At 34.3% G+C, this 15,162-nt stretch overlaps 2 protein-coding genes and 1 pseudogene across 2 annotated transcripts; 2 read left to right on the top strand and 1 right to left on the bottom strand.

The window, feature by feature from the left end:
- Positions 1-1,306: 1,306 nt before the first annotated feature.
- Positions 1,307-3,897, bottom strand: LOC120213218 (protein WAVE-DAMPENED 2-like). Its single transcript, XM_039211367.1, has 6 exons — positions 3,651-3,897; positions 2,546-2,777; positions 2,301-2,374; positions 2,037-2,130; positions 1,771-1,953; positions 1,307-1,674 (listed from the first exon to the last, which is right to left on the bottom strand). The coding sequence occupies exons 2-6, from the start codon at positions 2,771-2,773 to the stop codon at positions 1,396-1,398; spliced, it is 858 nt and encodes a 285-aa protein (XP_039067298.1). The 5' UTR covers positions 2,774-2,777; positions 3,651-3,897; the 3' UTR covers positions 1,307-1,395.
- Positions 3,898-4,649: 752 nt separating this feature from the next.
- On the top strand, positions 4,650-5,583 carry LOC120213878 (uncharacterized protein At2g34160-like). The gene is made up of 5 exons (XM_039211927.1): positions 4,650-4,715; positions 4,833-4,902; positions 5,078-5,140; positions 5,210-5,274; positions 5,364-5,583. Exons 1-5 carry the CDS (start codon positions 4,650-4,652, stop codon positions 5,454-5,456), a joined length of 357 nt encoding a protein of 118 aa, XP_039067858.1. The 3' UTR covers positions 5,457-5,583.
- A 4,709-nt stretch (positions 5,584-10,292) lies between these two features.
- On the top strand, positions 10,293-14,456 carry LOC120213190 (annotated as a pseudogene).
- The last annotated feature ends 706 nt before the right edge of the window (positions 14,457-15,162 follow it).

Below are 15,162 nucleotides of genomic sequence, written 5' to 3'. Positions count from 1 at the left end.
TTATCATTGAAGTCTTTAAATTGTTTTCTTCGTTGGCAGTCAAGCACTACATGTTATCGATTACATTTTAGGATAAAGTCAATATCAAAATGTTCATATTTCATTCATTTTTTTTATATAATTGGCTTTTATGATTACTTACGTCTTTAGAAGTATTTAAATGTTCATTATCAAATAATTTAAAATTTATTAAACAAATATTACATTATAATCACTTTAGTTTAATAAAAAAATTTAATCAATTCCATTGAAAATAAGCAGCACAAGAACTTCAAATATTTTTTTTTAATGTTTGTGTGAATCTTAACAAAATACATATTTGTGAATTTTAAAATCATATAATATTAAAACTTCTAACATGGTAGATAAATGAGTCCATAATTCATTCTATCCAAGATATTCATTCTCAATTCTAACTAGGTTTTTAATAATCAATTTCTTTAAAAACAAGCAACATAAGAACTTCAATTTTTTTTAATGAACGTCTATATGAATCTTAACAAACAATATATACATGTGTGGGTTTTATCTTAAATCAATTAATGAAAAATAAATTTAAAATTATTTTTATAAAAATAATTACTAACCGATATGATATATTGTTTCTTCATACTATCAAGAACTTTATGGTTAATATTAATTATAATTTTTTTTTCATTTTTCAAATTATTAGATCGTGTCAACACAAATACAATTAGGGGCAAGCATTAGATCGAGTCGAGTAAAAAACGTTTCAAATTATTCGAGTTGACAAATCATATTTTATGACTCGAATCTAACTTGAATTTTTTTTATTCGAGTTGAGACGAGTCGAATTGTTCGAGTTTGTATACAAATTTAATTGTAATTATTTATAATATAGTACGGATTGATTCTAATTTTTTGACTTTCTATAACCATATAAGATAAATATATATATATATATATATCACATTATAATGTTTTTAATATATCAAATACAATATAAAATTTTAAAATATATTTACAATATTTTAAATAATGCATTTTGAAGGTAAAATATTGATGAGGGTATAAAGGAGTTAAGTAATTGATGAGAAGAAAAAATTTGCAAATAATTGCAGTTAAATGATCAAATTGAATAAAATATAAAGTTAAGAGATTAAACTATATATATATATATATTAGTAACAAAATAAGAATTGAAGTTACATAGATATTCTATAGTGGTATATAAGCATGTAGTTCAAATTTATTAAGAAAAACATACTTAAAATAAAAGAATACATTTCACATAATCACAAACCACTTCTTTTAAAATAAAAGAATACACAAATCATTGCTGCTGACAAGAAGACAGCCTGAATTCCTTTCATGACATCCATTGGAACTCGAGAAATTCAAGACCACTTCACCGGTTATGAGTTCTCGTGATGCTCATGACTGAACGGCGAGCTTCGTAGGAGAATATTTCGTCGAATCCTTTACCCTTTTCACTCCATCTTTCAACTTTCCACCTCCATTACTCACCACTCCATTTTTCTGACCATTACTTTTGAGCTCATTTGCAGAATCGGGTCGTTCTCTATGGTTACCGAAGCTGTGGCAGTGACCCCCGCAGCAAGCTTTCGGCGTTTCTTCCTCGGATAAGTGGACCATATCGCCACAGCTCTTTCTTCGGGTAAGTTTTGGTGACTTTGGCCGAGTTAATGGCAGCTGAAATGAAATAAAAGCAGGAATGAATGTTTCATCATCCACCAAAGCTGCATGAAATTACGAGGCCTCAACATGAGAAAAGGTTCAACAGAATACCTTCTTCAGTTCAACCTTCGGTGCAGGTCCTTCGTAGTAGAAACGAGGTACCGGATTTGCTTTGACGAACAAGCTCTTTCGCAGGTGCTTAAGTTCTGCTTCTTGTTCTTCCTGCTTAAGGGCCTCATACTGCTGTCTCTCGGCCTCCAGAGCTTGGTGTTTTTGTTCTAACTTCTGGTAAAACTGGATTGACAGAAAAATATAAACATTGTCAATTGTTTGATCGAACAGAATGCGGATACCGATTGTTTGATTGAAGAATGTACCTCCTTCCGTCTCTCAGCACGTTCAGCGCTTCTAAATGTTGGAGCGGTCCCAATTGTTAACTTTGATCTAGAAGTTCGAACAGATGCTGTAGTTCTAAACAAAGCTAAGGGTAATTCAATTAAAACAAGAACAGATAACTACAATACAAGTACACAACAAACCTTTCTGCTAGAATAGTTTGATAAATGAAAGAGAGTTTTGACAGGGAAGTCCCTCGACAATAATTAAAAACATAACTGCAAATAACATCGAATAGAGGATATGAGGAAGCGACAGACCAATTATCCTCGTCATCAGCATGCTTCCTTGTCATCAGAGTAGTCTTTGGAGAGTTTGTCTGAAACAAATGTAGAAATCTAGAAGATCAGCACCTACTGAAGATAAAAAGATGAAAGGCTCTAAGTGACTGTCATCCTCTTACCGGTCGAGCCTCTCGTATAGACTGAAACATGTTCAAATCTAAAAATCCATATGGTATTCACATGTTCAATTCGAGAATCAAAGTTACCTCAGAATCTTTAGTACGGGAAGGTGTAGATTCGGAATTTGTGGTGCCATTTCCACCAGCTTTGGAGGGACTGAGGTGTGCTTTATTATTTCCACCACCAGGGGATTTCAATGCAGTGGTGTTTAACTTCTTGCCATCAGTGCCTTCTGAAATTCCCGGATTACCATTTGAATGCACCGCACCGGTTGGCTTATTGGCCATGCGCACACCTGTGACTTCCCTCCCCATTACACTACATTAGACATAAGCTAAGCATCAGAATGGTATGAAAACACATTAAGCTTAACAAGATACACAACATTCAAAATAAACATGCACATGAAAACAAGTTCCCATGAAAACATGCACATGAAATCCTTTCACTTTGTTTTCAACCTTGGGATACAACAAAAAGGTTCCCATAGAAGAACCTGGAAGAGGGTTTATGGAATCACATGGCACATGAAATGAAACCTTAAAATACAAAATTATAAGGAATTTAGGACACTATTTTAGTATGCAAAGATGTCTCCTTCACAGAAACAGAAAAAGGAAAAGAGAAATGAAGATCCGTGAAGCAGAGGAGTGAGTTACCCAAAAGAAATTTATTTATTAATTTTTAGACCAAATCAAAGAATCCTTCCAAGAAAAATGAAATGAATCATGCCACAGCAAAAACATGAGAGAAAAAAAGTTCAACAAATCCAAAAAACTTTTAGACCAAAAATTAACAACCAATAGAATGAAATCTTTTTGCAAGACTCATCATTTCTTGGGGGGGGGGGGAGAATCACAAGAAGCAAACATAATAACAAAAAGAAAAATACTCCACATTAAACTTGAGAGAGCTACAAGAATTCCGAAAATTTAACACTTTTAGTCCAAACTGACAGAACCCAGAATAGGAAAAACCTCAAATTCAACAGTCTTCGTTTCTTAGAGAACCTTCACATGAAAAAAAAGAACACGATGAGCAAGAAAAAACCCAGAAAACATGATGAGAAAGAAGAAATATACATTGAAAAGTTGGAAATCAATTAAACGGATCATATCCACATTGGTTTTATTAAAAGGAAAACACCAAAACTCAAAAAAGATAAGAAGTTTGTTATAGGTATAGACTTACAGTTTCTTTTCGAAGCTTGATCTGAGAAGAGCTTGAAACCCTGTTTCTCCCCCACCTCCTCCCTCTCGTTTTCTTTCTTTACAGATTCTCTCTCACTCTCTCCTTCTCCCCTATCTTAGTCTTAATAACAGACGGTTTTCCTTATATTTAGCTCTCTTTCAGCCTCAGAAAGCTGTGTTTTAAATTTTTCCTTCATAATGTCCAGTTCATGGTTATTTATAGGTGACCGTTTTTTCAGTTTTTACATGCTTACTTTAACGCCATCCTTTGTTGGTTTATACGATGTTAATTGTTTTAAATAAGAGTTTGTTTTTGAGTTATCTAAAATATTATTGAAAATGTTAAACCATAAAGTTTGTTTGACATATAGAAGATTATAATGTATTATTCACAGACTATAATTATTTGAAAACTAAATTTTATTAATTTTATGATATAATTTTTAATATTAAAGTAAAAATGTTCATTTGATAATTTATAAATTATTCATACACCATTTAGTTTATTGAACATATATAATATTAAATATTTTGATACATCGAATATTCATTTAAAATTAATATATAAATATAAAAAGCGTTGCATATGGTAGATATGTAGGTCACTTGGAAGCGCGTGCTTGATACGTTACGAAGACTTGTTATCATTCCTCTCCATGGTCAATGCAAAGTGATTTAAGCATACGCATTTAGGCACATTTCCTATATGATCCCATCAATATTGGGGGACCAATGCCTACATTCACAATAGTATATGGACCAAATTGAAACAAAGATTTAGGGAACATACTTGATTTGGAATAGTTTGTGATTAATATGTTAGGAGTTTGATTAACTGTTGGAATAATAATTTCTCCTAAAGGAGATGAAAGATTGTTCAACAATGAAAATATCGATTGTTTCGATATTAACAAATATTGATGTTAATCTGGATTTTTTTTTCATATGTTTCATACAAGATCATGTTTTCGACTGATCTTGGCTTTGGGTCTTCTTTAATATGTCAAATCTTCAGTTCATTAAAGATTTCGAGGCTAATTGTGATCATTTGTCCTTGCAAATGTTTGTAATAAATCTGTGGTTATAGATCTAAAATGTAACTTCAAAGATGGAACTTTTATTATTTCCAAGCAATTAAATGTGAAGTTTTATGATCATGGTCTAGCTTTGCTTCATGTTTCAGTTTTGTTTCCTTTTGATGCAGAGATACATTCAGCAGCATAATGAGGTTGAGCTTTCTGCCTTGGGCATGGGTACATTTCTCAGTTTTGTTTCTTAGCTGCAAATTATTGATTTCCTAATATTTTTACCTGTTTTGATGCTTCAATATCCATCTGGTTGTTCGTTGCCTATTCGCGTTTTCTGCTGCGAAAATCGATTCATTGTCGTAGCGCTTCCTGATTTTCCCACCTCAAACTTTTAATGCAGCAATCACTAGTGTCGTCACCATTGCTGAGGTCTTGAAGAACAATGGATTGGCTATTGAGAAGAGTAGGAATCATTTTTCTTTTCTCATCAAGCTTGGATAATTTGATATTGATTGTTTATGGAACGAAGCAGAAGTTTCGACATCAACGGTCAGCATGAATGACGAAAACAAATGGCGTGTTGTCCTAAAAGCCAAGGTGGGGTTTATATTCTTACAATCCATATAGTTTACTTTCTGGATTTGGTAGCTGAATTCATTCCGATCTCTAATTGCTCGCTGTTCCAGATCGAAATCGTGTTGGGGAAGTCGGACAAGTTCGACTTGCTGATGAATGCTTCCAATGCGGCACCGGAGACTGATACCAAAAACAAGGAATGACAACTTTAGTGCAGCTAAATATTTGATGTTCATTGTTGTAGTTCGATGTTCGAATTCTCCGTTACGTGTCTCTACCTTGGTTCTTGATAGTGCTTTCTAGCAGGAGTATAGGTAGGTATTGATCGAAACTTGTCGATTAGAGACAGCTTTTATAGAATGATATAAGAATGAGCAGTTTCCAGTTGTATGCTTCTCTCTGTTCTCTTCAAGTGTGGAGGGATCTATTACATTGTTTCTTTTTGAACTTGTATTTCTCGTTGTTAACACGAAAATCGATGATTGAATAGTCGATCTCACCCGAACTTTTCGTTCTTTTCTTATGTATCGGTGTCTTACGCGTAGCAAAAACATATTCGGATATGGTATATGAGGTTTGATCCTTCATATCAAACACTCAATCCAGAGCTTTCAAATGGTTCCAAGCTTCGAAAGCTTTTCTCATTATATTTATGTCTTGCTAATGTACTTTTTACCGTCACAAAGTAATGTGATGCTTTGTGTTTTCTGTCGTTTCCATGAACGGTGTTAATCGAATTTATCCAGCAATGGATTTAGTTTCCCATGATTTTCGTATATAGTATGTTTTCAACAATGGATTTAGTTAGATGAAGTTGGTGTCCATGATTACATGGTATGAAAATAGATGTGGATATCGTACATGACATAGAGACACACTTTACGTTTCTGCAGTCAAAATTTGTGTCATTTTTTAGTTTCCTAATACACAGATGCCTTGGGTTTTAAAAAGCATTTCCTGGCTCTATAAACCTTATTCAGGTTTTAATAGGGCACCGATTCGATACATTCTTCAGGAATGTCCGGTTGTCGTCGGCAACCTCTGTAGTCAATGGATTTGGAGGAATTTATTTGGTATGCCTGCTTGATAATCATGCTATCTGTTGTTTCTACCCTTTCTGCACTCTAAGAAATGCACTTTGCTTGTTTGAGTTGTACTTGTATGAAACCGGTCATGTGTCGAGTGTCGAGTTTTATTTCAGTAGTAAATACCATGGACATTCGGAATTGCTGTTGCCTTTGCCGTGGCTGGCAGTTGTACGGTTTGCCCTGTGCGCACGCTGTGGCAGCAATTCTCTCTTGCAGGCAGAATGTTCATCAATTTACCGGGAGCTGTTTCACTATAGCAACATACCGGAAGGCATATTCTCAAACCATTAATCGGATCCCAGATGCCAACCAAGCCGTTCAAGTTATCATTCATCCGATCGACCACAAAAGAAGCGAGTTCAAGCAGAAGATCGTGGCAGCAGGAAGCGAGTTGGGCATTGTAGCCGTTGCATCCATGGAGGATTTCATCCTCTCCCCTCAACACACTCTTGGAATTTATGTCCTTGTTCAAAAATTCATAATTCAGTTAGTTAACGGTCAAATCAATTTTCCAACAAGGACAGCTTTGTAACCTCAACTTGTCGTCATTGGTCGATCTCTCCTTCAACGCTTTTCCCGCCATTGGTCGGTCACTTGATTTCTTCACCGACCAACTCACGCCAATCATCAATACTACTAAAAAGTAACTATTTTTATTGTTCGACTCAAAGGCAGTGTTCTTGTTGCAATGAGCCATGGTTGCCAAAAGGCTATGCCAAAACATCAATGCGAACACGATCGACAGAGTTTCCAGCTTCAGGATTCGATATATCTTTACTGATTTCCATTGAACATGGTAAGTATGAGCAGAACAGAAGTGGCAATGTGTCTGCTTCGGTTAAAGCTACACATCGGAGAAAAAACAGGCCCGATCCATTGTCTCATGTATCATATAACTGATGCTTATAATAAGTTAGCTGTAGGTAGTAAAGGAAGACAAATATCTGGATTGCTTGTTGAACAATGTATTGGAAGAGATTCTTCTAGGCTTAGTGAAGATGTAAAGGTCTTATTGTCGCAATTATCTTCTCGAGGGATGGAACAATCGATGAACGGTGCAAGTCCGAGGATATCTATAAGTGGTGATGATTTAGAAGCATCTGATTCTTCTGCAATTAATGGAATAGAGATACTTCAACACAGGGTCTCACAGGAGAGAAATGAGTCTGGTTGGTCTATAGATGGAAGCATTGTTAGTGAAATCGAAGGCAAAAGTGTAGTCGATCGGCTAAAACGACAGGTTGAGCATGAATCAAGCAATGGACATGATTACTCGACTGCAAGAAGAGAAGGTGACGCTGCAAATGGAAGCCTTGCAGCACCTGAGAATGATGGAAGAACAAGCCGAGCACGATATGGAAGCACTACAAAACAACAACTTCCTTGCGGAGAAAGAAAAAGCGATTCAATATCTGGAAGCCCAGCTGGAGCTTTACAGGATGAAAGTCCCTAACGAATTCATGCCATATGACATGGTGAATCATTCGGAAGCTAATGGCATTGAAGAAAAGGCAAGCTTGCGTACAGATCAAGGTACCCAAAAAACTAACACCACGCCGCGGTTGAAGAAATGGAGAAGTCATTCGAGGACTGGATCAAGGTCACCATGAAGAATCCATTGTCTGGACATGAAAAAGGATACCATGAGGAACTCAATGCTTGAGGCCTAACTTAAAAACACTATAAAGGTGAGTGCTTTGATTTTCGTCTTTTATCTCGTTAATTAACCCAAAATCATTGGATTTTTAGCTAAACTTAGTGGTTTGATTTGAGTGATTGGGTTTTGTACAAGGTTGTGATGATTAAGTGTCAAGTCTAAAGTTAAGTTTGATATGATGAAATCAACCCAATAATGTTGTAAATTAGAATAGATCAACAAGTCCAAGTTTGTTTGTGATTGCCTTGGTTGTCATGTTTTTGCATTGGTCAAATTCTGCCATCGGTGCCTAACTTTGCATAAGTTTTGGATTTAATCTCTATACTCTGATACTGATAGTAGAATTTGGAGATACTAATTTAAATCTGCAACTTACATATAGGTATGATACTAATAGTAGAATTTGATTTAATGAATTTGGTGGTTAATGCTTGAATTAAAAAAAATATAGGGGCTAAAATAATAAAATTAGAGTATATAGACTAAATATGTAACTTGAGTATAGTACAAGGAGCTAACAATAACATAAAAGTTAGGCTTAATATAAAAATAAGTGTCTTAATTATACTTAAAATTAATTTTTGATGTCTAAAGAACTATATATACTCAATTGTTTAATATTAAAGCTTAACGTAAAATTAAGTATTTAAACTAATTACTTAAAGAATTTTTTTATTAAAATACATGTTTAATTTTTTTGTCACTACACTTTTAGGTTTCTAACATTTTCTCAATTATAATTTTAGGTGCTTACACAATATCGATCATTAAAAAATCGTTAGGTGACATGTGTGATGTTTATATTTTAACTTAATGCAAAAATGAGTACTCAAACTATTTAGGTGCCTAAAGAATTTTTCGTTAAGAATATGTGACTAATCTATTTTCCGTTATACTTTTAGGTACCTACGCAATAACATTTATTAAAAATCGTTAAATGTCAGTATCATATTTATATTTTTTTAAAAACTTAACAATATTATTAATTTAAAAAACTATTTTTAAATTACAAAAAAAATAACCTGCAACCTTATCTCTCATTTTAACCTCATTATCAATTGTTGTCAGTCATTAGAGGTTGTCTTCGCCATCGTTGAACGATCACTCACCTATCGTCGTACCTCCACTACAACCATATCTTTTTTTTTTGTCGTCTCAATTCCTCTAAATCCATAAATCCATAATTCTAGTGCCCAAATCTCTAATTATAATATCAAATTTATCATTTTCGTCCTAAGTTAACTTTAGGTATTTATGGAGACGATAGAGAGTGGTTCTGAATGCAGTTGGGGAGGGGAAATTGCACAGATGAGAGGGAAACACACTCATCAACAAACCTCTAAATATAATAAATTATTAAAAAATAAAATCATTTCATATTTTATTATTTCTCGTTACTTTAACATTTAAAGTTTTAGTTTTCTGTAATAAGAGTAAAATTGATATAAATTAAAAGATAAATATGTATTAGAACAGAGAAAAAGCCGGGTCTTTTGTAGGTTTATAATTCACTAAATATGAAATTCTATATTAAATTATTTTCCTTAAAAATAAATAATAATAACTTAACCAAAATAGAGAATTTGTTGCTAAATTCATGCGAATGTTTGAGCCCCACACATAGTATTTACTAAATTAAAAATCACAATTTTCAATTTTATTACATTTCAACCTTTATAAATAAAAATAAAATTTAAATATTCTTTTAAAAAAATAAGACTTGAAATGTATCTTTTATTATATAATTTATGGATACAATTAACAACATTAAAGTAAATTTCAACAAAACAGATATAAATGATTTTCTTCATTATTTAATTTAAAAAAACAAAAATATAAAACAAATCCCAAAGGTAAGAGTAGGGATGCACAAAATCGGATTTAAATCCGATCCGGATCGAATAAAAATTGATCCGGTTTTTTCACCTAATCAAAAAATCGGATTTTAAAAAAACCGGTTCGAATTCTAACCTGTTTAGAGGGTCGAATGGTGTAATCGGTTTTGATTTGAAAAAAAAATCAATTTTTTTAAAAAACATGTTTTTAATCCGATAAAAAATTCGCTTCATCCAAATAATCCTTCAAAGCTAATTTTTAAAAACCGGTTTTTTATCCGATTTTTAATCCGATAAAAAATCCAGTCGCCCAATTTTTTCTCAAACCGATTATACTATCCGATTTTAAAATATCCGATTCGATTTAAAAAATCAATTTTTTCCAAATCTGATTTCAATTTTTTTTCTTCACAAAATCGGATATTCCGATTTTTTGTTCACTAGGTTAGAGGGTGGGGAAGGAAAGGAAAGCAGTTGTCGCCGTTCTCCTTTGGAGCCAAAAAATTTTCCCGAGAAAGTGACAGAAAATAATGCTCCAACAAGGCTCAATGGCAGTGTTTTCGAGCTCCACTGAACCGGTTTTTGTTTTCAGGCCATCTCAGTTTCGTTCTCAGCCAGCAACACCTCCCTCATTCGGCTTCTTCTTTAAGTTTGCCGCCGCCGCCAAGACCCGCCACCGTCGCCTCCGACACTCTTCTTCCTCTTCAAAGCTCTCCCTTACCATCCTCGCTTGTTGCGCCTCACGTGACTCTCACGAGACTGACTCCTCTCGCAGGTTTTATTTTATGTCAAATAATTTTTCAATTCATCACTTTTTTTTATTTCCTTTATGTTTTTTTTAATGAAAACAAAAGAACATAAATTTTGGGTCTGTTTTGTTTTTATGAACTATTTACGTTCAAGTGTGTGTGTGTGTGTGTGTGTTTTGTAGGAAGGATGATGCTCATGCAGCTCATCTGGTTCATGGACTATCCGAAACGATTGTTGGTGTATTAGGAGGAGGCCAATTGGGTCGTATGTTGTGCCAAGCAGCTGCCAAGATGGCCATTAAAGTCATGGTTTTGGACCCTTAAGAGAATTGCCCCGCCAGTGCCCTTGCTTATGATCGCATGGTTGGCAGCTTTGATGACAGTGCTACTGTTCAAGAATTTGCTAAAAGGTCCAAATTCGATAACGAAAATATGAAATGATATCCTTTATTTGTTCTAAATAGAATATTTACATTCATAATCTGTTTCTTGGTAGTTAGATGTGGAGTTTTGACTGTCGAAATCGAACATGTCGATGCTGCCACTCTTGAGAAGCTTGAACAACAAGGAGTGGATTGTGAACCTAGAGCTTCTACCATTCGAATTATCCAAGTAATTTCCTTGGGCCTTTTTACTTTTGAGAAGTACAGATGTTTGTCATAAATTGCATCGATTTTCTTTTGATACTTGAATGGATGTTAAGCATGATTATATTTTCCATGATTAATTATTTTGCTGGATTTACTATCTTACAGTATAAATATCTCCAGAAAGTTCATTTTTCACGGCATGGCATTCCACTTCCCGAGTTTATGGAGGTTTTTTTGTTTTGTTTTCTTTAAGATCATTTTATTGTGCTAAATTTCATTAAAAAATATATGGATATAATGATTTCTCTATACTGATAAAACAGATTGATGATCTAGAAGGAGCCAAGAAAGCAGGTGTACAGTTTGGCTATCCTCTTATGATTAAGAGCAAGAGATTAGCCTATGATGGGCGAGGAAATGCTGTTGCAAAGAGTGAAGATGAACTTTCTTCTGCCATAGATGGTAACGAACTTGCTACTAGAACGGATGTTTTAGTTTTTTTCTTCTTAATTCATAATCACTTTAATTTTTTTTGAAGTCTTGGGATATCTCTAAATATTTGTAAAAAACTAAAATCCTTGTTGTGGCTCCAATTCCAAGCCTGTTGGATCTCATCTCGGCTTTAATTTGTATATATGTTGATTGTATCAATCTTTACTGGAAGAGCTCTTCTAGTTTGATGTAGATGTTTTCATGATGGTTTTCACTTGAGATTCGAGAAGTGGTCTTGTTTTCTTTCCTTTTCTTTATTAGTATCTAATTATGACCTCTAACCTGTTTGTGAAATTGAGTATAAAATTAAACACTTCCTTTTCCGGTTTAAAGTTTTTTCATCTTTACTTCAGCTCTTGGTGGATTTGGCCACGGCTTGTATGTTGAGAAATGGACTCCTTTCGTAAAGGTGGGTGTCGAGAATGTGCTATTGACTTTTTTATTTTCCTTTTTTTCGTTTATGTATTTTTGACATCTTCATACTCACTTTGTAGATGAGGTATGTTCCAAACTGCCTGATATGATATATAGAGATAATTGCTATTTGTGTATAGATATTGTTCTCAATAGAACTGATATTGCTTTTAGGAGTTGGCTGTCATAGTAGAAAGAGGAAGAGATAACTCTATCCTCTGTTATTCGGTTGTCGAAACTATTCACAAGTAAGACATTTGGTTTTCTTTCTTTTTATCTTTTTTTTCACTTTACCTTATTTCATTATGATAATTAAGCATTATGTGATTTTACTAACATCTAATTGTCATTGAATATGAACCATAATTATAAATTTGTGATTTTTATAGGGAAAACATATGCCATATTGTTAAGGTGTTTTTGACGAGGGACAGTCAGGTGTACATCTGCTATCTTTACGAGTGTCTAATTCCACTCCTAGATGGCCAGCAATTTATGGCTTTCACTGACTTATTTTTATTTCAACTAGATTCTACTAAATGAAGTAGCTCCAAGACCTCATAATAGTGGCCATCACACGATTGAGTCCTGCTGTACATCACAGTATGAACAGCATTTGCGGGCTGTTGTCGGTCTTCCTCTTGGTATACATCCATGAAAACTCCAGCTGCTATCATGTACAATCTACTGGGTGAGGATGATGTGATTTCCTTCTCTTCTTTTCCGATAACTCCCACACTTTTCCACTTTTGTGTTTCTCATGATATACTAAAAAGTTCGTACACGAGTATAATTTACTGAAAATTTCTGTTATCCTTGTGCATACAGACAGTGAAATGGTTTCTCAGATTTGAGTTGCACTAAAAATTGTATGGTTTCAGGGAGATCCAGGTTTCAAAATGGCAAATCAAACTATAGCAAGGGCACTGGAGATTCCAGGGGCTACAGTTCATTGGTACGATAAGCCAGGTTAGGTCTGCTTTGAGTTTCTTCGGGCTTATAATACCTTTCGTCTTTTTCCCCCCTTTCTCGCACACAATTGGTCTTGTTAATTGTCTGACATGATTTCCTCGCCACCCCAGATATGAGAAAGCAAAGGAAGATGGGTCATATAACTCTTGTTGGCCCTTCCGTTGGTGTTTTAGAAGCACGGCTGAAATCAATGCTGAAGGAAGAAGGTTATGAAAATCCGAGTGAAGGTCAGTTGGCTAGAGTTGATGCTTGAACTTCAATTTTGTTGTCAGTTTGTTTTGTCCAGTCAGAAATAGGCAGACACAACTGAAACTGAAATGTGTAGAGATTCAAAACTACCAATGATTGGTTTTACTGACGTATTGCTCCCTTTTTGTCGCTAAATGCAGTTGCACCACGTGTTGGGATTGTGATGGGTTCGGATTCTGATCTTTCAGTTATGAAGGATGCAGCAAAAATCCTAAATATGTTCGGGGTGTCAAATGAGGTAGCATTTTTTATAGCTTGGAATTTTCATTTCTAATGAGGCATTTCCACTTTGATTCCATTGATTAATTTACTTGCAGGTAAGGATAGTCTCGGCACACAGGACCCCTGAACTGATGTACACTTATGCCTCCTCCACTCGGGAGCGAGGCATTCAGGTTATCATCGCCGGTGCTGGTGGTGCAGTTCACTTACCAGGTTAGTTATAAATGAAACGATTCTTTGACATCATTATCCAACATGCATCAGCTATGTTAGTGACATTAATAAGGTCTGTTTTGAATTACAGGTATGGTAGCTGCACTTACACCTTTCCCTGTTATCGGTGTTCCAGTTCGTGCTTCTACACTGGATGGAATAGATTCACTCTTATCAATCGTGCAGGTACACTCAAACTCGTACTTGATATTTACATTTCCCGAATGCTGGACGTTTATACTAATTTTAATGATACAGATGCCAAGGGGTGTTCCGGTTGCGACGGTTGCAGTAAACAATGCAACAAATGCAGGATTGCTGGCAGTAAGGATTTTGGGAGTCGGTGATGCTGATCTATGGACGAGGTAGGTTCCCTTCTCTCGTTATATAACTAAAAGATCGCGTATCCTAATTTTGATCTGCGTTTTTTGGCGAACTTATTGCCAGAATGAACCAGTATCAAGAAGACACAAGGGACTTCGTCTTGTTGAAAGCCGACAAGCTACGAAAAGACAGTTGGGAAGCTTACTTGAACCGGTAAGAGTATCGAGTTACTCGATTTTCTGCAATACCTTAATGAAATTAACCATATAAACAAATGAAAATCAAATAACAACTCCTGCATTTCTACTTGAGACATCATAGCTACAGTGTCCAAAACAAGTTGGAAAAATGACAGAAAATACAAGAATTGATGGCGGGGGTTTACTTTTGTTGTAGTAAGCTAATTCTTTTCTTGTCTATCGAGTTAATAACTTTGTTCAAGGAAGTGAACTTCAGTAACTTGTTATTTGTTGATGAATTTTGATCTCTTGATCTTGTCCAAGAGTATCGTTGTTGTGTTGGGTTTTAAATATGAGTGAACTAATACATATATACAGATAAAACTGATTGAACTCATCATTTGGGGAGAATATTTCATTTACTTCTTAAATTCTATGAATTTACATTTGAAGCAACTCTGGAAAAGTAACATGCAGATGTGCAAAACCTAGAATATATGCTTCCAAGTTCCAATGGTGCTTTCTTCAATGGGTATTTACCACCTTTTTCTTTAGAGATTATTTTTATTCAAACTTTAATACATTATATTAGTCTGTCAGTGATAATCAGTGTTCTTATTTCAAGTCTTAATGTTAAATTTATTATAATCGCTTGATTTTAACGCCAAATTTATTTATTTATTTAAGATTAAATAATTATCGCTGTCATTCATTGATACAAAGTATTATATTAAGAACATGATCAAGTATTATTAAGGTTGAGTAAAAAAAATTGATTTGAATTATATTCTTAAGGATCACTTTTATCTATGTAGTAGACTTAGTGTATCATTTTATTTCATATAGTATTTTCACATTAATTTAGTTCTCGAAATTGTTTAATTACATCATCCTATAGTTTGCACCATAAATCTTAAACCCTAAA

This window comes from Hibiscus syriacus, unplaced genomic scaffold (assembly GCF_006381635.1).
Source record: "Hibiscus syriacus cultivar Baekdansim isolate YM2019G1 unplaced genomic scaffold, ASM638163v2 tig00000738_pilon, whole genome shotgun sequence".
Taxonomy (NCBI): Eukaryota; Viridiplantae; Streptophyta; class Magnoliopsida; order Malvales; family Malvaceae; genus Hibiscus; species Hibiscus syriacus.
This window is presented reverse-complemented; position numbering and strand designations above follow the sequence as displayed.